Source organism: Tachyglossus aculeatus, chromosome 26, assembly GCF_015852505.1.
Source record: "Tachyglossus aculeatus isolate mTacAcu1 chromosome 26, mTacAcu1.pri, whole genome shotgun sequence".
In the NCBI taxonomy this organism is placed as follows: Eukaryota; Metazoa; Chordata; class Mammalia; order Monotremata; family Tachyglossidae; genus Tachyglossus; species Tachyglossus aculeatus.
In genome coordinates this window covers 493,164-515,209 of record NC_052091.1, presented here as the reverse complement: position 1 = coordinate 515,209, position 22,046 = coordinate 493,164, and the positions used below count along the sequence as shown (strand labels likewise).

Genomic DNA, 22,046 nt, shown 5'->3' with positions numbered 1-22,046 from the left:
GGGACGGAGGGGACATTCCCCAGGTCGGGGAGCGGCCCGAAGTACCCCAATATTTGGGCTCACCCACCCCTATGTTTCCTCCCTCCATGAGGAGGGGGTGATTTATTGACCGAGGACAAAAGAAATGCCCCGAGCTCCCTCGAAGGGCAGGCTGCTCGTGCCCCTAAAATGGAGGTCCCTGTCCCGGCTCCCAATTTCCTTCTGGTACAGGGGAGGGGCCCTTCCTGATTTCTGTGAAATTCTAGCCCCTCCCCTTTTCTATCGTTTCCGTGAAACGACCACCCCCCCTTTTCCTACCTCCTTATGGGCCGGGGCCGAGAAGTTCGCCCCCATCCCCGCCCCAGATAGGGGCAGCATTAAAACAGTCACGGGTAAACAGCAGCCGGCCGCAGCCTGGAGTCTTTATTGGGGGAGAAGCAACAGCAGGAAGGGGGAGAGGGGGGTCGACGGTGGGGAGAACTGCCAGGGCGGTGGGTGTGGGGAGGGGTCGGAGGGAAGGCGCCAACAGTTCAGCCGTTAACCCCTCACTGAGTCCCCCGCCCTCCTCCCTCCCCTCCAGTGCGGGCGCCTGGCTGGGCTGAGAGCGAAGGGGAACACGGGACAGATGGACTCCGGGAAGAGGCGGGACGGGAGGGCGTGGGGGGTTCCTCACTTACCCCCAAATTAATACAAATAAATTAAGAGCAACGAAGTGTGAGGAGGGGGGCGGGCCGACCGTGGGGCCGGGTGACGGAGGGCGGGTCCGGGCCGTTAGCCTCGCTCCTCCAGGCAGCGGTAAGTCGGGTTCTCGTAGCCGTGGGGCTGGAGAGAGCTCGGCTTCGGCTCCTCCAAGTTCAGAATCGGGTCCACCTGAGAACGGCGGTGAGACGGGTCGGAGGGTGTGTGTGGCGGGGGGGTTGAGGCAGAGGTATCTGGGGACAGACGGGGGAACTGGGAAAGGAGAGGGGAGCTGGGGAGGCGGGGGAGCTGGAGGGAGGCTGGGAGAACTGGGGAAGGCAAGGAGAGGCTGGGTGGAGCTGGGGAAGACTGGCGAAGGCGAGGAAAATTGGGAGGGAGCTGGGGAAGGCGGGGGGAGGCTGGAGGAAACTGGGAAGGCGGGGGAGGTTGGGGGAACTGGGAAAGGCGGGACCCACGCGGCTGACCTCCACCACGCCGTGACTGATGGCCCCGTAGGGTCTCCGCCGACGCACCAGTAGCAGCGACAAGACGACACCGCCCACGGCCACGGCAACGACCAGGAGCCCGGCCAGAGCCCCCCGCGCCAGGCCCCCGCCCGGCCCCGGCTCCTGGAGGCGAACCAGAGGCCCGGGCGTCACTCCCGCTCCTCCGCCTCGGCCCCGCCGTCCCCCTACCCCCCACCCCGTTGTCTCCCTACCCACCCCCGCCTCTCTCCTCCCGTCCCCCGTTCTCCCTCCACCCCGTTCTCACCAGCTCGTCCCTCTGGATCTCGGGGGAACGGAAGGCGACCCCCCTCACGGCCCCCAACGATACATTCACCTGGGAGGGGGCATGGACCTTCAGGGGTGGGGAGAGGACAGGCCCAGTTTCCAGCCCACCACAGGCCCCCCTCTCGGCTCCCCCAAATCTCACCTGTAGCTCCACCGAAGTGACTTCGCCCTCCGGAGGGGCCCCCTCTCCTCCCTCTCCTGCCGTCAACCCTACCCGCGGGAAGAGTCGGGGGCTCAGCCCAGATGGGACGCTTCCCCTCGGGCTGATCCCAGGTGGGGACCCCCCCCCCCTCGCCTCTGGTTGCCCCGAGAAGGGGAAAGCGAAGAATTGGGTTGGAGGGTGGGGCGAGGGAATACCAAGGGCAGGTGGAGAACGGAGAAAGGGGGGCGCTGGGGGCGGGGAGTAACCCTGAAGATGGGGTTGCTGAAGGCCGAGGGGAGGGGTCACTTAGGGCAAGAGGTAACTCTGAAGACGCACGGAGAGTGGAGAGAGCGCTGAGGGTGGGGAGTAACCCTGAAAATGGGGCCGCTAAGGGCGGCCAGGGGCACAGTTCAGCTCCCATGCTGGCACTTACCTTTTTCAGTGGCCGTTGCGGACTCTGACATGGGGAGCGGAGAGGAGATAGGGGGAATTGAGACAGAGACGGAGAGAAACAGAGACAGACGAAGCGCCTTGGGAGGGGGCAGCAGCAGCAGCAGGACGGCCCAGAAGCGAGCCCAAGGTGCCGCCCCATCCCCGGGTCACCCACGGGGCCACCTCCCCTCCGCCCCAGCCCTCCCCTAACCCCGCACTCACCATCCTCAATCTCAGGGAGGCGGGAGCCCCCATCTTCGCTGCTGCCCCCCGAGGGGGTTAGTTCCTCTACACTGGGCAGCGCCCCTGGCCCCAGGCCTTCTGAGCGCAGGAGTTCTTCTGTGCGGGAGAACCCGAACCCCAAAATACCAGGTCAGGGGCGAGGAACGGGGGGAGTCATTGGGATGGACTCTGGGGGCTACTCTGCTGCCCCCCACCGGCTCCCCGCTCCCCCCTCCTCTTCCAGGAGACAGACCTACCTACCTTCCTTCTTTCCTTTCCTTCCTTCCTCCCTTTTCTCCCCTGTATCTCCCTTTTCTCTCTTCCCTCTTTCCCTCCCCTCTCTCCTCCCCTCCCTTTTCTCCCTCTTTCCCTCCCTCTCTCCCCTTCCTCCTTCCCTCTCCTCCCTTTCTGTCCTTCCCTTCCCTCCCTTTCCTCCCTCTCTCTCCCTCCCTTTTCTCCCTCTTTCCCTCCCTCTCTCCCCCTCTTTCCCTCCCTCTCTCCCCTTCCTCCTTCCCTCTCCTCCCTTTCTGTCCTTCCCTTCCCTCCCTCTCCAAGGCTCAGTCCTCGAGGGCCGCACACAGCTCGGCCGGACGTCCCTCGTCCCGCACTCTTTTCCCCGATTCGCTCCCCTCTCCCTGCTCCTGCTCCCGCTGCTAGAAAGTGACTCGTGTCCGCTGCTCTCTCCGTTAGGTCGCGAGCTGCCCGCGGGCCGACGATGGTGACTCCGACTTTTATTGTACGGTTCCGGCCCGTTCAGCGCTCCATCCTCCGTCGTCCCGCCCCGACCTTGTGTTGGGAGCTGGGGGAGGGATGGGAAGGGGACGCGCTCGCTGGGGAGGAAGGACGTACGGACGTGAGGGTGAAGCCTCTGGGCGAGATGGCGGTCTTGGTAAAGCAGCCCCAGGCTCTGGTTCATCCTCTCTTCAATAACGCGCAGGTGAGTCTGAACCTGGGGGTGAGGGGGCAGGTGGGTCCGGGTGGACCCTTCTCTTCTCCCCCCTCCTCCAGACAGTGGACAGGATAAGGGAAACGGGAAGTTGGGCTTTTTATCAACCCCACTCCCTCCCTCTTTCTTTCCCCCCTTCCTGTCCTCCTATCTTTCTTTCCCCCTCTCCCCTTCCCTAGAGAAGCAGCGTGGCTCAGTGGAAAGAGCAGGGGCTTTGGAGTCAGGGGTCATGGGTTAGAATCCCGGCTCTGCCAATTGTCAGCTGTGTGACTTCGGGCAAGTCACTTAACTTCTTTGTGCCTCCGTTCTCTCCTCTGTAAAATGGGGATTAAGACTGTGAGCCCCCCGTGGGACAACCTGATCTCCTTGTAACATTCCCAGCGCTTAGAACAGTGCTTTGCACATAGAAAGCGCTTAAGAAATGTCATCATCATCATTATTATTATTCCCTCTCCTTCCTTGCTCCTTGCCCCCACCCCATCCTCCCTCCCCGCCTGACCCCCGACCTTAACCCTTGCCCCACCCGACTGCCGGTCCCCGGACCTGGAACCTCATCTGCTCGGCCTTCTCAGCGTCCACGGCCGCCACGTGCTGGTAGTGGCGCAGCGTGTGTCTCTGATCCTTCCGCTCCGCCCGAAGGTAGCGCCGCAAAGCCTGCAGCACTCGCTCCGCCTGAGGGTGGGGGTTGGGAGTGGGCACAATCGGCTCTCACCCTCCGGGGTCGCGGCCCCGGGGCCCGCCCCCGCATCCCGCCCTTGGGACTCTCGGCTCCCTGCCGGCCGTAATAATAACAATGATGGCATTTAAATTAAGCGCTTACTATGTGCAAAGCACTATTCTAAGCGCTGGGGAGGTTATAAGTGATCAGGTTGTCCCAGGGCGGGCTCACAGTCTTAATCCCCATTTTACAGATGAGGTAACTGAGGCACAGAGAAGTGAAGTGACTTGCCCAGAGTCACACAGCTGACAATTGGCGGAGCCGGGATTTGAACCCATGACCTCTGACTCCAAAGCCCGTGCTCTTTCCACTGAACCACGCTGGCCGTACCTGGGGCTGCGGTTCCTGCAAAGCAGCCAGGAAGGCCTCGAGCGTGGCCCGGCGATGGTCATTGAGGAGCGCGGCCACACGGGCCAGGTGGGTTTCCACCAGCCGCTGCCGCTCACCGGACACCTGCTCCTCCAGGGTCTGCAGGATCGACTGGAAGTGCTGGGAGGAGGGGGGGCGTCCCTGGGAGGGGGCTGGAGGTCTGCCCACCCGGGGACGTCCCTAGGCAGGGCTAGGGTCTGCCCACCTGGGGAAGGGGGGGGCATCCTTGGGTGGGGCTGGAGGCTGGGGTGGGGCATCCCTGGGAGAGAGTGGTCTGCCTGACCGGGGGTGGAGGGAGAGTCCCTGGGAGGGGGCCAGGATTCCCCTGCCCTGGGACGGAGTGGATGTCCCTGGGAGGAGGTGGCTGGGGTCTCCCATCCCCCGGGGGTGGCGGGAACGTCCCTGAGAGGAGGGGGCCGGACTCTCCCTGCCCCGGGGAGGAGAGGAGGACTCTCATGGGGAGAAGGGCTGGCCTGGAAAGAGAGGCTTACCTCGTTGAGGGCCTGTCTGTCAGCCTTGGGCAAACTTTTGGCCTGGTGGTCGGCCTCAGCCCACTCCTTCATTACCTGGGGGCGTTGGGGGGTGGGGAGCGAGCTGAAGCTCCTCTTCTCTTCCCTTCCCCTCACCCACCATCCCCTTTCTCCCCTCCCTCCTCTCCGTCTCTCCTTCCCTCCCCATCTTTGCCCCTCCTCCCCAGCCCCCGTCCCACCGGCCGCCTCTCTCCCTCTTCATCCCGCCCTATCCCCGCCCCCACTTCTCCACTCCCGCAGCCCGCGCCCCCAGGCACGGTGGGTGGGATGGAGCAGGGGAAGGGGCCCAGGGTGCGGGATCCGGGCGGAGAGCTGCTTGTCGGAGCGGAGAGGGGCGTGGCGGGCCCCACCTCGTTGATCTGCCGCATCCTCCGCTCCTCCAGATCCGTCTTAGCCTGCAGAAAGCCGGCGTGCTCCCCGCCGGCCCCCGGAGCCTCGAAGTAAACGTCCACTCCGTCGGTGGGCCGTGGCGTGGGGGTCACTGTGGGAGCGGCGAGGGGCCGTGAGCGTCCAGGAGCGGCCGCCGCGCTAGCCGGACCAGGCTCCGTCTCCCGGCAGGACAGAGATGCCTCTGTATCCGTCCCCCCCCGACTCCCGCCCTCCTGCTCTCGCCCCGTGGGGCCGGGACTCCCTGTTCCGCGGGGACCGGCACTCCCTGTTCCGCGGGCCCCGGCTCCCTGCGCTTACCCTTGCTGACCCCTGAAGGGGGATGGGTGCTAGGACGCCGACCTCCCTCCTCCTCCTCCTCTTCCTCCTCCTCCTCTTCGGCTCCTGGCGGCTCCACAAAATAATCGTCCACTGGGACGGGGAACTCTTCTCCCTCCTCGTCCTCCTCTTTCTCCTCTTCCCTCTCCCTTTCCCTGCCCGGGGTGGGCGCTAAGGTGGGGGTCTCGCTGGGAAGAGAGAGTATAAGGGGTTCTATTTGAAATCGCCCCCCTTGGACGGTAAGGTCTTTGAGGGCAGGGAATATCATTTTCACTTCCATCGTTGTCTCCTAAGCATTTAGTACAGCGCCCTACACAATGCAGGCTCTCTCTACAGTGCCCCACACCCCAGGCGGTCAGCACAGGTTTCTGTACCTAGCAGGATCCCGACAGGTGAGATTCTAGCTGGGGGTGGGTCCCCATAAATTCGATTATTATTATGTGGTATTCGTTAGCACTTACTATATGCCAAGCACTGTTCTAAGCGCTAGGGTAGATACAAGGTTGACGCCGATGATGATGAAATGTACTCGCAGGTGGGAAGTTCTGGCCTCTCCCCACAGGCCTGGCCCCGGCCCCGGCCCCTCTCTTCCCAGCCCCACACAGCAGCCCCCCCCAGCTTCACCTGGGCCCGGCTTCTTGGGGAGCGGTGGGGGGCGGGGGGCCAGAAGGAGGACAGCAGACGTACTCGACGCCCCGGAACCGGCCGGGCCCGCATGGCAGCAGCATCCCGGAATCTCGTAGTTCGAAGCCCTCAGCACGACAAGCCTGGGGGAGGGAGAGCAACGGGTCGGGGCCAGGGGAAGCAGGGATTTTGGAAATCCTGGCGGGGAGTGGAGGGGGGGTTGAAGAGAGGAGCCGAGTAGAATCGGCGGGGGCGTAAGGGGAGCGGGGGAGTTGAGCCAGGGGAAACTGGGAATAATAATGATGATGTTTATTAAGCGCTTACTGTGTGCCGGGCACTGTACTAAGCGATGGGATAGATACAAGCAAACCGAGTTGGATACTGTCGCTGTCCCATGTGGGGTTCACAGTCTCAATTCCCATTTTACAGATGAGGTAACTGAGGCACAGAGAAGTGAAGTGACTTGCCCAAGGTCACACAGCAGACAAGTGTACAAGTAGGGAAGCAGCGTGGCTTAGTGGAGGCTTAGTGGAAAGAGTCCGGGTTTGGGAGTCAGAGGTCGTGGGTTCTAATCCCGGCTCCGCCACTTGTCAGCTGTGTGACTTTGGGCAAGTCACTTAACTTCTCTGTACCTCAGTTACCTCATCTGTAAAATGGGGATGAAGACTGTGAGCCTTACGTGGGACAACCTGATTACTTTGTATTCTGCCCCGGGGCTTAGAACAGTGCTTGGTACATAGTAAGCGCTTAATAATAACAATAATTTTGGTATTTGTTAAGCGCTTAATAATAATAATAATTTTGGTATTTGTTAAGCGCTTTACTATGTGACAAGTACTGTTCTAAGCACTGGGGGAGATACCAGGTAATCAGGTTGCCCCACGTGGGGCTCACAGTCTTAATCCCCATTTTCCAGATGAGGTAACTGGGGCACAGAGAAGTGAAGTGACTTCCCCAAAGTCACACAGCTGGATAAGTGGAAGAGCTGGGATTAGAACCCATGACCTCTGACTCCCAAACCCGCGCTCTTTCCACTGAGCCACACTGCTTAACAAATACCATCATCATCAAGTGGTGGAGCCGGGGTGAGGGCTGGAGTAGAGGGAGCTGGAGAGAGGAGCCGGGGGAGCTGGGGGAGAATGGATGGGGTTGGGGAGATGAGTTAGAGCTGTGGGCCCTGAAGGGTCGGGGGTGGGTGGGGGAGAGGCACTGGGGGCCAGGCGTGGGGGTGGGCCGGAGGAGTCCGGCTTGGGAAGAGCGCGAGTCCCTCACCTCCTGGGCCTGGCGCTGCCGGTGGGCAGCGCTTTCGCACTCCGCCATGCGCTCCTGGTGCCCGAACCTGCAGTGCTCCGGCACGAGCAGCGCGTCGCTCACGAATTCGCCCGCTGCGGGGTGGGCGGGTGCGGGGGGAGACACAAAGCATAGCCTCATCCCAACCCTGCTATCCGTCCTCCTGCTCCCACTCTTTGTAAATAACTGTTGTCTCTTTGTCTCTTAGGTTGTAAATCAATCAATCGTATTTATTGAGCGCTTACTGTGTGCAGAGCACTGTACTAAGCGCTTGAAAACTGCAAACTCCCGGTGGGACGGGAACATGCGTTTTCCTTCTGCTGGGCTCCTCCCAACGGTGAGGGCAGTGCCTGGAACTCGCTAGGTTCTCAGTAATCATCATCGTCATCAATCGTATTTATTGAGCGCTTACTGTGTGCAGAGCACTGTACTAAGTGCTTGGAAAGTACAAATTGGCAACATATAAAGACAGTCCCTACCCAACAGTGGGCTCCCAGTAATATGCCGTGATAATGACTTCGGGTCTGGCTCGCCCCTGAAGCCCGTCCTCCTTTCCCAGATCCACGTTCCCCACCCCCGGCGCCGGCTCCCCCGCGCCCCCTACTCACGCAGACAACGGTACGGGACGATGACGTGGTGAGGACAGCGCTCCCCCGGGGCCCCCCGGCACCAGCGAGCCATGGGAATCGGCTCAGCCGCCTCCACCCGTCCCACCCGCAGCTCCGGGTACATCTGGGGACAGAGACGGCTTGGAGGTGGGTGCGCGCACGTGAGAGGGTGGAGCACGAAGAGGATGAGGGATGTTTCAGGGGAGGGGTCCAGGTCGAAGATGGGGGCGTGAGGGGTGGCGGGGCACAGTTTGAGGCAGGAGGAACATTTAGTTACACGGGGAAGGGACATTGTGCCCCCCCCCCCCGATCCCGGGACAGGGGTGGGGTGAGGGGGTTAGGTGCGGGGACCTACGGGTATGGGGGGAGGTAGCGTTATAGCGTCACCCTGGGTCGGAGAGGGGCGGGGTTAGGGGTGGGAAGGTCCGAAGCGTGTGCGTCCCGCTCCCTGTACCTGCTGGCAGTAGGCCAAGACTTGGTGAGGGCCCCGGAAGCAGCCGTGGGAGCGCTGGGGGTCCGGCTGCCAGCGGCCCGTCCGCAGGTCCCGGTGCAGGGACAGCGTCCCGCAGCCCAGGGCCACCTGGGGGTCCCCCACAACCTGGGATAGAGGGACAGGGACACAGGGGGAGGAGATGGCCAACTGAGCCTCGCCCCCATCGCCCTAGCAACCGAACCAACCCAGGCATCCCGGACCCCACCCCCCACGCGCCCCCGGACATCGGGGCCCCGCCCCCCTCCATCGCCGCGGAGACGTTCGTTGCCACGGGAACCGCTCCCCGGTGGGGTTGCCCCAGCTCTCTCGTCTCCATGGCGACCAGGCCCCTGGTGGAAAGCGCAGCATCTCCGCCTCGTCGCCGCGGCGACGGGTCCCCGGCCTGTGGACCCCCCCGCCCCCGCCCAACACACACACACACACACACACACACACACACACACACACACACACACACACACACACACCCCATCCTCCGCGTCGCATCCTTCCTCCTGCTCTTTGCTCGCCGGCGGGAGAGAGAGGAAGGGCCGGAAGCGGGACAAGGGGCTGAAGGGAGGTGTGTGTGTGTGTTTGCGTGTGCGTGGGGGGGGTGCGGGTATTCCTGTATCCCGGACCCAGCCTCCTAAACCCGACCCCCGACCCAGGCGACTCGGCTTCTCGCCCCTGTCTCCACCGCGCCCCCCTTCCCCCCCGCCCCCGCCGCCCGCTGACAGGACACGTGGGGAGCCGCCCACACCTCCGCGCCCCCCTCCCTTAGATGGGTGGGGGCGTGGGTCGGGGTTAGAGGCTCGAATCCGTTTCTGCAGTCTGTCCGGGGGGTCGGAGAGGAAAAAGGCGGTGCTCCGAGAGGGCCCCCGAACCCCCAACTTCGGCATCTGGGAGTTGGGGGAAGGACGAGGTTCCCGTAGCCTGGGTCCCGCCATCTCTGGCTGTGTCACTCCGGCCCCTCTCCCGTGGTGGCGGCGGCGGTATCCGAAGGGGGTCCCCGCCCGCCGCCCCTACCGCCCCCGCCGCCCCCGCCGCCGCCGCCCCTTGCCTCCCCTCCCAGCCTCACCTCCCCGGCGGCGCTGGTGGCGGTGGCTCCGGCCGGAGCTCGGCTCCCGGGCCCCGGCGGTAGGAGCAGCAACAGCAGCGGCGGGAGCGGGAACGGGAGCAGGAGACCAAGGCGGCGGCGGCGGCGGCGGAGGGTGGGGGCGGCGGCCGGAGCGAGTCCCATGGTTGAGCTGTGGCTGCGGCGGGCGGACCCCGGTCCCGGTCCCGGCCCCGGTCTCGGTCTCGGTTTCGGCCCCGGTCCCGTCCCCGGGTCCTGGAGCTTCGGTTCGGCTCCCCCGCGCGACCTACGGCTCCGGCTGCGTCTCGGGTGACCCCGCACGCCGGGCCGGGCCTGGCGGTGACAGGAGCTCCCAGCGCCGCCGCCGCCGCCGCCGCCGCCTCCTGCTCCCCCCGCCCCGGCTCCCCCGGCTCCCCCGGCCTGCGCCGGCGCCGCCCCCGCCCCGCCCCGCCCCGCCCCGCCCCCGGCCCGGACAATAGCGGCGGCGACGGCGATGGCGCGGGCCCTCCTGGCCAGACCCGGCCCCTTCCCTCCTCCCCTCCTCCCCTCCCTCCCTCCCCAACTCCAGCCCGGCCCCAAGCCCTCTTTCTCCCCATCAGCTCCCTCCCTCCCTCCGTCCCCCCAACCCTCCTCCCTCTCCTTCCCTCCTCCCTCCCCACCTCCAACCCGGCTCTCGGCCCCTTCCCGTTCCATCTTCCATCCGTACCCCGGCCCCTTCCCTCCCCCTTCCCCGTCTTCAACACGAACCCCCCGGCGTCTTCCCTCCTCCCTCCCCATCTTCAACCCAATCCCTCGACCCCTTTCCTCCTCCCCCCCATCCTCAACTCGGCCCCCTGCCCTTTCCTTCCCCCATCTTCACCTTCAACCCGGCTCCAGGCCCCGTCCTCCTCCCCATCTTCAATCAGGCCCCCGGCCCCTTCCCTCCTCATCTTCAACCCGGTCTCCGTCCCTTCCCTCCTCCCTCTTCCCTCCCCATTTCAACCCGGCCCCTTCCCTCCCAGCCGGTTCCCTTCCTTCCCGCCCCAAGCCCCCCTGCTCAGACGGAGGTTCATTTAGCGGGGGGAGGGGAACGGGCTCTGCAGATTCTCTGCTGACTTTTGTGTTTTTTTTAATTAAATATAAATACAGTAGTTCAATCCCGCGATGTACAATTTGGAAAAGATCCTCACAGCTAAGCCACAGCCAACACCCCCTCTCCCCGCCCCCACTCGTTCCCTGCCCGATTGTTTAAGCCCCGAGAGCGAGAGCGTGGTAGAGTGGGGAGGAGCTGGCGCTCGATGGCCCAAGGCAGTGACCCCTCCTCCTCCCACTGGCTGAGTTCCTTGTCCATTGTTTTCCCAGGGTCCCTGGGAAGCAGTTCAGTGGTCTCGGGGCCACAGAGAGGGGGAGATAAGGCAGGGACTCCCCCCCGCCCCCCGCCGGGATCCCCCTGCCTCTCTCCTCCTGGCTCGGTGGGAGGACCTGGTCCACAACCGCGAAGGATCTCTTTCTGGGCCAAGTGCCAGTTGATAAACCGGAGAGGAGGCACTTGGGGCCCTCTGGTGACCGTCTATTGGGGCTGATGGCCAATGAATGGTGGTGGGGGAGGTCATGGAGACCACCCTCATCTCAACACTGCTCCGCTCCCTTCTACCACGGGTGACATCTGCCTGCTAGCCTGGAAGGGAGAGCAGTCCAGCCCATCCACCATCTTGGATCCCATTGACATGAGGCAACTGATCTGTGGTTGGCCACTGTGGCTCGGCCAAGCCACTCACTGGCTAAGCCAGCTGTCCGTTGCCATCCCCAAGGCGGGATGACCCCCCTCCTTGGCATCCCACACCTGTCTGCAGACCGATGGGCTGTCACCAGGTGCTGTGCCTAGGCCTGCCCCATACCCAGCACTTCTGCAAACTGGCCTCGCCAGCTAGTGGCCCAGCCCACTCTCATGCCTGCCAAGAGGGAGGAAGGGTGGCATAGGAAGGAAGGGGTGGGAGCCCGGGGCTGGCATTGTCAGCCATCTTGATGCCACTTGGCCTTTCATTGGCTGACCCACCTCCCATTTGGCCGGGGGAGGGGAACCTGGAGCAACTCACACGTGGGTCTGCAGCCGCTGGTGACCCCCCCAGCCCCCATCCAGGCGGGGGAGAGTGGCATAGGAAAAGCGGGGGGCAGGGGGCTGGTGGGCACAGGTGGTGAAGGCATGGCTGTAGGGCACTGGGAGGTAGAGACCATCGGGTGGGATGAGGGCTGGGGGAGGGGAAAAGCGGGGGGTGGAGTGGTGGAGCTGGGACCCGGGGGCAAAGAGTGGGGATGGTGGCGGGGGAGGGTACAGGGCCCGGGGTCCCACAGGGAATGGCCCCGGGAGGTCCTTGCTAACACTGCGAACCTTGTAGTAGCCATTGGTGGGGTCCTGTGGCACAGGGAGAGAGAGAGAGAGAGAGACATGGTTGGGAAAGTGAGGTGGTTATAGACGTGGGAGAGGTAAGTGAATAAGTGAGTGGGAGCCCAGAAGGGGAGGTGGAGTTCTGAACTCATCCCGACCCCCGTGTTTCCCATCCCTCTCCCTACTCACTTTGAGCTCTGCCCCCAGCTCCTCCTCCAGGATCTCACTCCTCTCTGTGTGGGATGTCCCAGGGGACTCATTGCTGGGGCCCTGTAGGTGGGGACAGAGCCAATGCAGAGACATTGGGGGCCTCTGACCGACCTCTGCTCTGGGGACCTCTCCTCTCCCCCAACAGGTGCCCCCCGGGCCGCCCAAGGACAGGGACTACACCTCCCAAGAGCCCCTGAGAAGCTCAAGGACAGACACAGAGCCCCTCGGGGCTTATGGGAGTTGTGGTCCACTCCCTCCCTGAAGGGAGTTTAGGCAGGGCTGGGAGCCTGGGCCATACCAGGGCCTCTTTGGTCTCCTCCTCGTCAGGGCCTGGGGCGCTGGAGCCACTGTCGCTGGTCTGGATCTGCACTAGGACGTCTGGTTTGTTGAGGCGGCTGCGGGAACCTGGGCGGCAGAGGGGACGGAGTCAGCCCAATGAAAAGGGGCAGGGGGTGGGATAACCGACAAGAGAAGCCAATGAGGGGTCGGGGTCCACAGAGAGGACCCACTGGAGCAAGAGGAATGACGTGATGGAATGGGGGGAGTTGGCAAAGGGAGGATGGAGCAATAAGCAGGGGATTGGAGGAAGGGGTGGGGGGGGGGACAGGGCTAGGGGAAGGAAAAGGTTGACATTGTAAAAGGGCTTGGGATCATAGGCGAGGGGGAAGGAGACACCAGCCCCTTTCTCTGTCCCTGAAGTGTGCAACCTTTCGCTCCCTCTCAACTCTCACCTTCGGCCTGTTGCTAAATCCTGTCAGATTTTCCTCCACAACATTTCCCCGATCCACTCCTTCTTCACAGGCGAAGCAGCACGGCCTAGTAGATAGAGCCCAGGCCTGGGGGTCAGAAGGACTTAGGTTCTAGTCTAAGCTCTGCCACTTTGCTGTGTGACCTTGGGCAAATCACATCACTTCTGTGTGTCTCAGTTACCTCATTTGTAAAATGGGGATTAAGACATTGCAAAAATTCTCGCTTTTCTTTCCATCCAAACTGCCACTATGCTGATCCAAGCACTTATCCTGTCCTGCCTTGACTACTGCATCTGCCTCCTCACCTTCCAAGCCTCCAATCTCTCTCCACTCCAAACCATACTTCACTCTGTTGCACGAATTATTTATTAATAACAATGTTCAGTTCATGTCTCTTCACTTCTCAAGAACTTCCAATAGCTGCCCATTCACGTCCACATCAAACAGAAATTCCTCACCACTGGCTTTAAAGCACTCAGTCAGCTTGCCCCATCCTACCTTACCTCACTAATCTACTCCAGCCCAGTCCGCACACTCCGCTCCTCTAGCGCCACTTTACTCACTATGCCCCGATCTCGTCTGTCTCGCCACCGATCCCTTTCCCACATCCTCCTCCTAGCCTGGAACTCCCTCCCCCTGAATATATGCCAGACCATCACTCTCCCAACATTCAAATCATCACTAGGGTCCCATCTCCTCCAAGAGGCCTTCCTTGATTTTCCCCGGCTCACTCTCCCTTCTGCGTAGTCTATGCACTTCGATCTGTGACCTTTGGACATTTGATATCACCCCACCCCCAACCCCAGAGAACTTATGTATATATTTTTAAATTATATATAACAAATTACTGATTTATGCATATTAATGTCTGTCTCCCCCTCTAGACTGTAAGTTCATTGTGGACAGGGAATGTTTCTGCTAATTCTGTTGTACTGTGCTCTGCCAAGTGCTTAGTATGGTGCTCTGCACATAGTAAGTGCCCAATAAATATGATTGATTCACTGATTAAGATGGTGAGCCCCACGTGGGACATGGACTGTGTCCAACCTGATTAGCTTGTATATACCCCAGCACTTAGTACACCGTCTGGAGCATGGTTAGTGCTTAACAAATACCATAAAAAAAATCCAAACAGCCACCACACTAGTCCAGGCCCTTGTCCTGATCCAGCTTGGCTATCACATCATGCTCCTCCTTGACCTCCGTGCCTCCGGTCTCTCCCCTTTCCAGTCTATAGTTCCCTCTGCTGCCAGGATCATTTTCTAAATCATCATTCCGCACGTCTCCCTCTCCTTAAAATCCTCCAATGGTTGCCCATTCCTGTCTGCATCAACCAGAAACTTCTAACTGTTGGCTTGAACTCACTCAGCTCTCCCCCTCCTACTTGTCCTCACTACTCTCCCATCCTACCCCAGCTAGCGCACGCTTTGCTCCTCTCAAATTAACTTACTCTCTTTTTCTCATTCTTGACTTACCTGCCACGGGCCTCTTGCTCCCATCCTGGACCCTATGGGAACTCCCTTCCATTTCACATCCATCAGACCACCGCTGTCCCCATCTTCAAAACACTTCTGAAGCCCCACCTTCTCCAGAACACCTTCCCTGATCCATTTTTTGTCACCCCAGGTTACACCCTCTTGCCTTCCACCTTGCAGCATTTTTGTGTCGAATGCACTTATGCCCTCATAATCACCCTTGGGCCTTCTCTACTCATCAGTTTATGTCAGTTTCTTTTTAAATTCTAACTCACGATATCCCCTTTGGGTTTCTCCTATCTTGTAAATAATTTCAGGGTCTGTCTCCTGCACTGGTCTGTAAGTTCCTTGGGAGCAGGGATTGTGCCTTCTCCCTCTCAAGCCTTCAGTATAATGCTCTGCACACAGTGGGCATTCAGTAAATGCGACTGGTGGATGGAATGAAGTGTCCAGGCCACATAGAGGATGGAAGAAGGGTCAAACCAATGAGGGAAGAAGGGTGAGGGCAGGGCCCAGGGAAACGAGAGGGTGAGGCTGGGTGGGTCCCAGGGAAGCAAGTGGGGTAAAGAAGGTCCCAGGTAAGCAAAAGGGGTAGGGAGGGAGTTGGGTCCAGGGAAGTGAGTGGGGCTAGGGTGGGGAGGGACAGGGCCCAGGGAAGCAAGTGGGGCCCCAGGAAGTGAGAGGAGTGGGTCCCTGGAGTGCACCTTGTCCCGGGGTCCAGCAGCAGAGGGTCCCGCCCACCGTGGCCAGGAGCAGGATTGTGAGGCCCGCGGCAGCTCCGGCCGCGGTCAGCAGCACAGGCAGGGCCTCTGTGAGGGAGAGGGGCCGGGTCAGGAGGAAGAAGCTGGCCGCCCACGGGGCCCTTGGAGCTCAGAGGATGGTTATCCCCCACCGGGGCTCCCCATGCGACCCTCCCCACCTCACCCTGTCGGCGCAGAGTGGTCTGGGCCACAGCCTCCCCAAGGCGGTTGCGAGCGGTGCAGTTGAAGTCGTGAGCGAAGTCTGTTTCGTGCGTGGCAGAAATCCGCAGCACCAACAGCAGGGCCTGCTGCCCCTCCCCCTCGGGAGCTGGTCCAGTCTCCACCAGGTAGCGGCCTCGCGCCCCAGAGCCCAGTTCCCCCTCTCCCCAGGACCAGACCTGGAGGAAAGACAGAGGCAGGCAGAGCCAGTGGTCAGGAAGAGATCCCAGACCTGGGGTCAGGGGTCAAAAAGGGAGAAACAGTCTAGCCTAGTGAAGAGAGCCCAGGGCCTGGGAGTCAGAAGGACCTGGGTTCTAATCCTGGTTCTGCCACTGGTTCTCCTTCTAGACTGTGAACCCGTTGTTGGGTAGGGACTGTCTATATGTTGCAGATTTGTATTTCCCAAGTGGTTAGTACAGTGCTCTGCACGCAGTAAGCACTCAATAAATACGATTGAGTGAATGAATGAATAAATACAATTGAATGAATGAATGAATGACTGTAACCTTGAGCAAGTCACTTCACTCCTCTGGGCCTCAGTTCCCTCACCTGTCAAATGGGGATTAAGATTGTGAGCCCCATGTGTGACAGGGACTTTGTCCAACCCAATTATCTTGTATCTATCCCAGTGCTTAGTATAGTGTCTGGCACATAGTAAGTGCTTAATAAATACCACAATTATCATCATTATTATTATTATTAGGAAGATGATTGGAAGTAAGGAATGACCTAATAGTTGGAAAGGAGAGAGATGGGGTGGGAGAAGATGAGAGTTTAGAGGGGAAACTATGAGCTCATTGTGGGGTAGGGATTGTCTCTGTTACTGAATTGTACTTTCCAGGCACTTAGTACAGTGCTTTGCCCATAGTAAGCCCTCAATAAATATGATTGAATGAATGAATGAATGAAACAGGGAAATGAGGGTGATGGGGAGGGCAGAGGTCGTTGGTCTCCTTACCACTGTGTCAGGCGTTGGGGAGCCGTGCACTAGACACTCAAGCCGGGCCGGGGCCCCCAGGGTGACCGGGGGTGAGAAGAGGGTGATGACCGCAGGGGGACCTGATCCAGGATGAGGACAGTCAGGGAGGAAGTCCCATGGCCCAGAGGCCTCTCAGCCCCCCCCCCCCTCCCGGGCCCTGCCCCTCACCATGCACAGTCAGTTGGGCTTCCCGCTGGGCCACGCCACTCCCTCCAGGCCCTGTCTCCGCCTGGCACACGTAGCTCCCAGCATCTTTTGCGGTCACCTCCAGCAGCCGCAGAATCGGTCCCGTGCCCAAAACCTGCAAGGTGAGGGGCGTCAGACCGGGCTCCCCGATCTCCGTCTGGCCACGCCCCTGCCCGCCCCCTTGGCGCCTCTCCTCCTAACCTGAGCTTCCCCTCGGCGCATCCAGGACACCCTGGGGGCCGGGTTTCCCCTCCAGTGGCAAGCGAAGGTGGCATCAGTCCCTGCGTCCACGGCTACTGAGTCCGGGGGCGTCAGGAGGAGCGGCCCGACTGGGGGGGCGCAGTGGGGTCAGAACCCGGACTTACCGCACCCCAGTCCCCACCCGGCCCTCTCCTTAGCTGCCCCCTTACATCACACACAGGCGTCCCCCCCGCCCCCCACCAAGCACTGCCCGGGCACGGGAGCTCAACCCCGCCACCCACGCCCCCGCAGGGCCCCGGCCACCTTCCCCCGCCCCGCCCCCCTCCACTCACACTGCACATCCAGCACTGTGCTGAGGTTAGCGCTGCCCACGGGGTTGGTGACTTCGCAGGACACAGGCTCCGTCAGGAAGGAGGGGTCAGCCACAACCTCCAGAAGGGGACCCCGAGCCGCGGGGAGCAGCTCCCCACCCTTCGCCCACCTGCCGGCCAGGGTGGGGTCAACGGCGGGTCCGAGGGATGAAGGAGGGTCAGAGGGGCCCGACGGGGGCGACGGGGGGTGGGGTGGGGCGGAAGGGTTCGGCGGGGGGGGGCAGGGTCCGGCAGATGCCTAAAGTTTAGGTGGGAGTGGCCAGAAGGCAGCAGGGGCTGACGAGGGCGGCCAGGGGGAGGTCAGGTGGAAGACCCACACCCCGGTGCCGCTCGTGGTGTCTCCTCACCGTGCCTCGTTCTCACCTGTCCCGCCATCGACCCCCGGCCCACATCATCACCCGGGCCTGGAATGCCCTCCCTCTGCCCATCCGCCAAGCTAGCTCTCTTCCTCCCTTCAAGGCCCTACTGAGAGCTCACCTCCTCCAGGAGGACTTCCCAGACTGAGCCCCTTGCTTCCTCTCCCCCTCGTCCCCCTCTCCATCCCCCCATCTTACCTCCTTCCCTTCCCCACAGCACCTGTATATATGTATATATGTTTGTACATATTTATTACTCTATTTATCTTACTTGTACATATCTATTCCATTTTATTTTGTTAGTATGTTTGGTTTTGTTCTCCGTCTCCCCCTTTTAGACTGTGAGCCCACTGTTGGGTAGGGACTGTCTCTATATGTTGCCAACTTGTACTTCCCAAGCGCTTAGTCCAGTGCTCTGCACACAGTAAGCGCTCAATAAATACGATTGATTGATTGATTGATTGATTGGCAGGGTCCGGCGGAGGCGGCCAGGGGGGACCGAGAAGAAAACCCGGTTCTTTCCCTCACTAGCCGCCAGGGGGCAGCGTCTGCTCAGCTGAGCCCGGCGGCGGGGGCGAGGGCGAGGACCGGGGCGAGGACGAGGACCGGGGCGGGGGCTGAATCTCACCTGTAGCCGGTGACCGGTGGGTTGGCCGAGGCCCCGCACAGGAAGCTGACCCTGTCGCCGGCTGGCGCCGTCTGGGGCTGCACCGACAGAGTCACTACGGGGGGATCTGCGGGGCCGGGCGCAAGGTCAGGGCCCCCTCCCGCAGCGCGCCCCTCCCGCTCTCCTCCCGCCCCGCCGCCGCCGCTCACACTGCAGGCTGACGGACACGTTGGTGCTCCGGCCCTGGGGCAGGGCGGGACTCTGGGCCCGGCAGCTGATCGTCGCTCCGTCGTCCTGGGCCGAGGGCGTGTATGTCAGGGAGCTCTGGGCCGCCTCCCGCACCCCGTCGGCCAACACCATCTGCGGGCACAGCGGCGAGCCAGGGTTCAGGCCCGGCCCTCTGCCCCTTACCCGCAGCCCCCGGCCGGCCGGGCTCGTAGGAATCAATCAATCAATCGTATTTATTGAGCACTTACTATGTACAGAGCACTGTACTAAGCGCTTGGGAAGTACAAGTTGGCAACATATAGAGAAGTCCCTACCCAACAGTGGGCTCACAGTCTAGAAGGGGCTCACAGTCTAGTCTAGGAAACGAGGGGATAGTGTGGCCGGGCCCCTCCCCATCCCCTCCGAGACAACTCTCATTGCGGGTCCCAGCGAGGGGATAGAAAAATCCCAGGGAAGGCGGGGTCCGAGAGAGTTTCTGGAGGTCAAAGGGAGGCACCGCGGAAGGTGCAGTTGGAGGGATTCAGGTCAGACCTCCTCGACCTCTCGCTGCGAGGGAGCCCACCGCTGGGGGCCGGGCCTGGGAGGGAGGAGGAGGGACGGAGTGACCGCTCACCTTGCTGTAGGAAGCGCCCTCCATCCGTACTCCGCCCCGGAACCACAACAGCTCCGGAGCCGGTTTGGCGCCGTGACTGAGGCAGGTCAGGTTCGTCCGGACTCCAGCGACCAGGGCCAGGGCCGGGCCCCCAACCACCTCGGGGGCTTCGGGGGGAACTGAAGGGCGAAGGGAAGCAGGGAGTCCGTCAGCTCCCTCAGGGCCGGGCCGAGGCTACCGGGGAAGGGATGGCAAAGGTGGGGAAGGGGGAAAGTGGGGAGAGGGGCCGGGGAGGGGGACGGGGCTGCGGGGGATGGAGGGCTCCCGGGGAAATGGGACCGAAAAGGTTAGGGAGAGGTGTTGAAGGGGTGCGGGGGGAGCGGAACGTAGGAACGGGGGGTGGGGGGGTCACTTACTGAGCACGCGCAGCCGGGCGGGGCGGGAGCGCAAGGCGGCCTGTGTAGCTTGACACTCGTACTCCGCCTCGTCTCCCAACTCGACCCCCGCGATGTGTAGGTCGTGCCGCCCACCCGCTCCGTTCCCCGCGATCCAGTAGCGGGACCAGCCTTCGGAGGGGAGGGAAGAGGGAGAGCGGGTCTCAGACAAACACCTGCCCAAGAATCGAAACTCCTCCCCTGGCAGGTTCCCCTTCTTCAGTCTCCCTCTTCAATCCAACTCAATCAGTTATATTTATTGAGCGCTTATTGTGTGCAGAACACTGTACTAAGGGATGCCTGCCTGCTGCCCCCCGCCAGCTTCCCCGTCCCCAATCACTGCCCCTTTACCTGGCAGGTCCCTCTCGCCACCCAGCGCCAGTCCATCCTTTGTCCACTGTACCAAGCCCCTGTAGCCGTCCAGAGCACAGCGCAGCGCCACCGCCTCCCCAAGGACCACCGTCTGGTCCTGCGGTTGTTGAATGAAGTGCGGTGCCCCGACTGAGGCGGTGGCGGGGGAGGGGAAGATGGAGGGGATGGATGGTCAGAACCGTAGCGCAGCCCCCGAGAGAATATCCTGGACCCCCTCCCCCCTCTAGGCTCCCCACTCTCTCCGTCCTCCCTTTCCCCGCCTCGCCCGGTGGGAGCCGCAGCAGAGGGAGACGACACTGATGGACTCTCCGCCCTAGGGGGCCCTTTCCCTTCCCATACAGGAAGGCTGGATGCCTGCTATAGGGGCGAGGCGTTAGAGTTCTGGGTAGAGGGCAGGGAGCTGAGGGGGAGGGTGTTTCTGGGGAGGGCACACCTAGGTTGTGGAGAGGATGCTAAGGTGGGGGGTGTCTGGGTTCCTGGGGAGCTCTGGAGAGGGTTAGGAGCGGGGGAGGTGCTCTGGGGAAGGGCTAGGGGAGGGTGGGCGTCTGGGTTTCGGGTGGGGGGCTAGGGGCGAGGGGAGGCAGCGCCTGGTCTAAACCCTTCAGGTAGAGTGAAGCGGTCCTGGCATGCGGGAAACAGGCTGATGGAAGAAGCGGGGACCGACTTTATGACTGGAACCCGCCGCCCCCCCCCCCCCCGCCCTCTCTCCCGTCCCCTAACCCTCCTCTTCCACCACAGGCTCCCCCTTCCCTCACCCACCCCCCCCCATACCTGCGCCCACCGCACCGCAGCCGAAGAGTAGGAGAATCTGCAGCATGGTGGGGTCCGGGATCCCCCCAACCCAAACTTCTTTGCCGATAACGATTCTTCCCGAGGAGGCCTCCCTTCCTCCTCACGCCGAGGCTCTCGACCCCTGTGACCCCTCCGGCTGCCCTGGACTCTGACCGCTGCCCCCCTCCCCGCGGCTACTTGGCAAGCCCCAAAAGAGAACCCTGGGCTGGGCTCTCCCCTCCCTGCTCTCCCGGCTCCGACTGGCGTCCCTCCGCCCGGCTGCCCGGCTTCCTCTGCTCTGTCCCCAGGGCCCGGCCAAGTCACTTACGAGGACACGCCCCGACCCCCCCGTGCTCCCCGCCCCGCGCCCGGCCCTATTGAGAAAAGCGCTGAGGGTGCCTGGTGGGCCGCACGGCTTTAGGGTGAGGGGGCGGGACGCCGGGTCCAGGGAGGAGGAGAGGGGGCCCCGCCCCGGCCGCGAGGACCGCGGGGGGCCATAGCGGGGAGCGAACCGGGCACCGAATCAATGGAACAAACGTGCTCAGCCGCCCCGCGGGGCAGGAAGCGAGAGATGCCCCCGAGGGCTCCGAGTGGAAAAGGAGATGGAGGCGGCCGCAGGGGGCTGTTGCGTCACCGTGTTTGCTCGGTGAACTCCAGGGACCCTGGCACTATTCTTGGCTCCGATCGGGGCGGTGTCAGCCGGGGGTCAACAGGTCGGGGCGGACTCCTGCCCCCCCCCCCCCCGCCCCTCGACCCCTGGGCAGGGTCGCCGATTTTCCGCAGGTCCTGGACCCCTCTTCACTCCCGCGCCCTCGCCAAGCTAGGCCCCTGCCACTTCCCCCCCCCCCGCTCCCTGTCACCCAAGATTTCATTCGTTCTATCGTATTTACTGAGCGCTTACAGTGTGCGGAGCCCTGTACCTAGCGATTGGGAGAGTACAGTATCAAGTCAATATCAATATAAGAGTGTGAGCCTTATGTAGGCGAGGGACTGTTTCCAACCTGATTACCTTGTATCTACCCCAGGGCTTAGAACCGTGCTTGGCACATAGTAAGCACTTAACAAGTACCAGAATTATTATTATTATTATTATTATCATCACAATAAACAGACATGTTCCCTGGCCACAACGAGCTTACAGTCTAGAGGCCAGGGGTTCACTGACGAGGGGAGAGGGACGCTTTCCTAGCACCTAGCAGCGGTATAGGGGATGCCCGCTGAAGGGTCGACTTTCCCGAGGGCAACGGGGCGCCTGTTCGCCCTTCGGCTCTGGACCCCGACGGATGGGGTTGTTTGTGGTTACAGTTTGCTGGAGGGGAAGAAGAGGAAGAAAGGAGGACGGGGAGAGGTGGAGAGGCATGGGGGAGGCGGTTCTCAGGGCAGGGTTAGGAGAGTCCCGGGGAGGAATGGCGTGGCTGGGATGTCAGTCCGCTGGGCCTGGACGTTTAACCCCGGATTTTCCGAACCCCCCCGCCCGGCATCGGGTCCACGATGTGAAGCCTCTCCCAGGCTGCCGGATTCCGGCCCCCTGGCCGGAGTGCGGGGGTAGGAGGCGGGGGGATAAGCGGCGGGCCCGGGAGACCGCCCCCACCCTGCCCCGTTCCCACCTG

General features: G+C 62.1%; 2 protein-coding genes across 3 annotated transcripts; both read right to left on the bottom strand.

The window, feature by feature from the left end:
- Positions 1-372: 372 nt before the first annotated feature.
- APLP1 (amyloid beta precursor like protein 1) lies at positions 373-10,494 on the bottom strand. Of its 2 annotated transcripts, XM_038766872.1 has the most exons (18): positions 10,441-10,494; positions 9,585-9,914; positions 8,489-8,632; positions 8,035-8,158; positions 7,409-7,521; positions 6,137-6,279; positions 5,495-5,700; positions 5,158-5,288; positions 4,769-4,843; positions 4,239-4,397; positions 3,734-3,862; positions 3,094-3,193; positions 2,245-2,361; positions 2,024-2,047; positions 1,591-1,658; positions 1,429-1,497; positions 1,143-1,286; positions 373-849 (listed from the first exon to the last, which is right to left on the bottom strand). In XM_038766872.1, exons 1-18 carry the CDS (start codon positions 10,474-10,476, stop codon positions 751-753), a joined length of 2,211 nt encoding a protein of 736 aa, XP_038622800.1. In that variant the 5' UTR covers positions 10,477-10,494; the 3' UTR covers positions 373-750. The 2 variants fall into 2 exon arrangements, with proteins under 2 accessions (XP_038622800.1, XP_038622801.1); XM_038766873.1 differs by lacking the exon at positions 2,024-2,047.
- Positions 10,495-11,361: 867 nt separating this feature from the next.
- Positions 11,362-20,482, bottom strand: KIRREL2 (kirre like nephrin family adhesion molecule 2). The gene is made up of 15 exons (XM_038766875.1): positions 20,425-20,482; positions 19,645-19,794; positions 19,276-19,425; positions 18,881-19,038; positions 18,249-18,399; positions 18,061-18,166; positions 17,038-17,186; positions 16,706-16,833; positions 16,487-16,619; positions 16,298-16,398; positions 15,305-15,518; positions 15,085-15,189; positions 12,455-12,561; positions 12,136-12,216; positions 11,362-11,973 (listed from the first exon to the last, which is right to left on the bottom strand). The coding sequence occupies exons 1-15, from the start codon at positions 20,480-20,482 to the stop codon at positions 11,653-11,655; spliced, it is 2,112 nt and encodes a 703-aa protein (XP_038622803.1). The 3' UTR covers positions 11,362-11,652.
- Between the last annotated feature and the right edge of the window lie 1,564 nt (positions 20,483-22,046).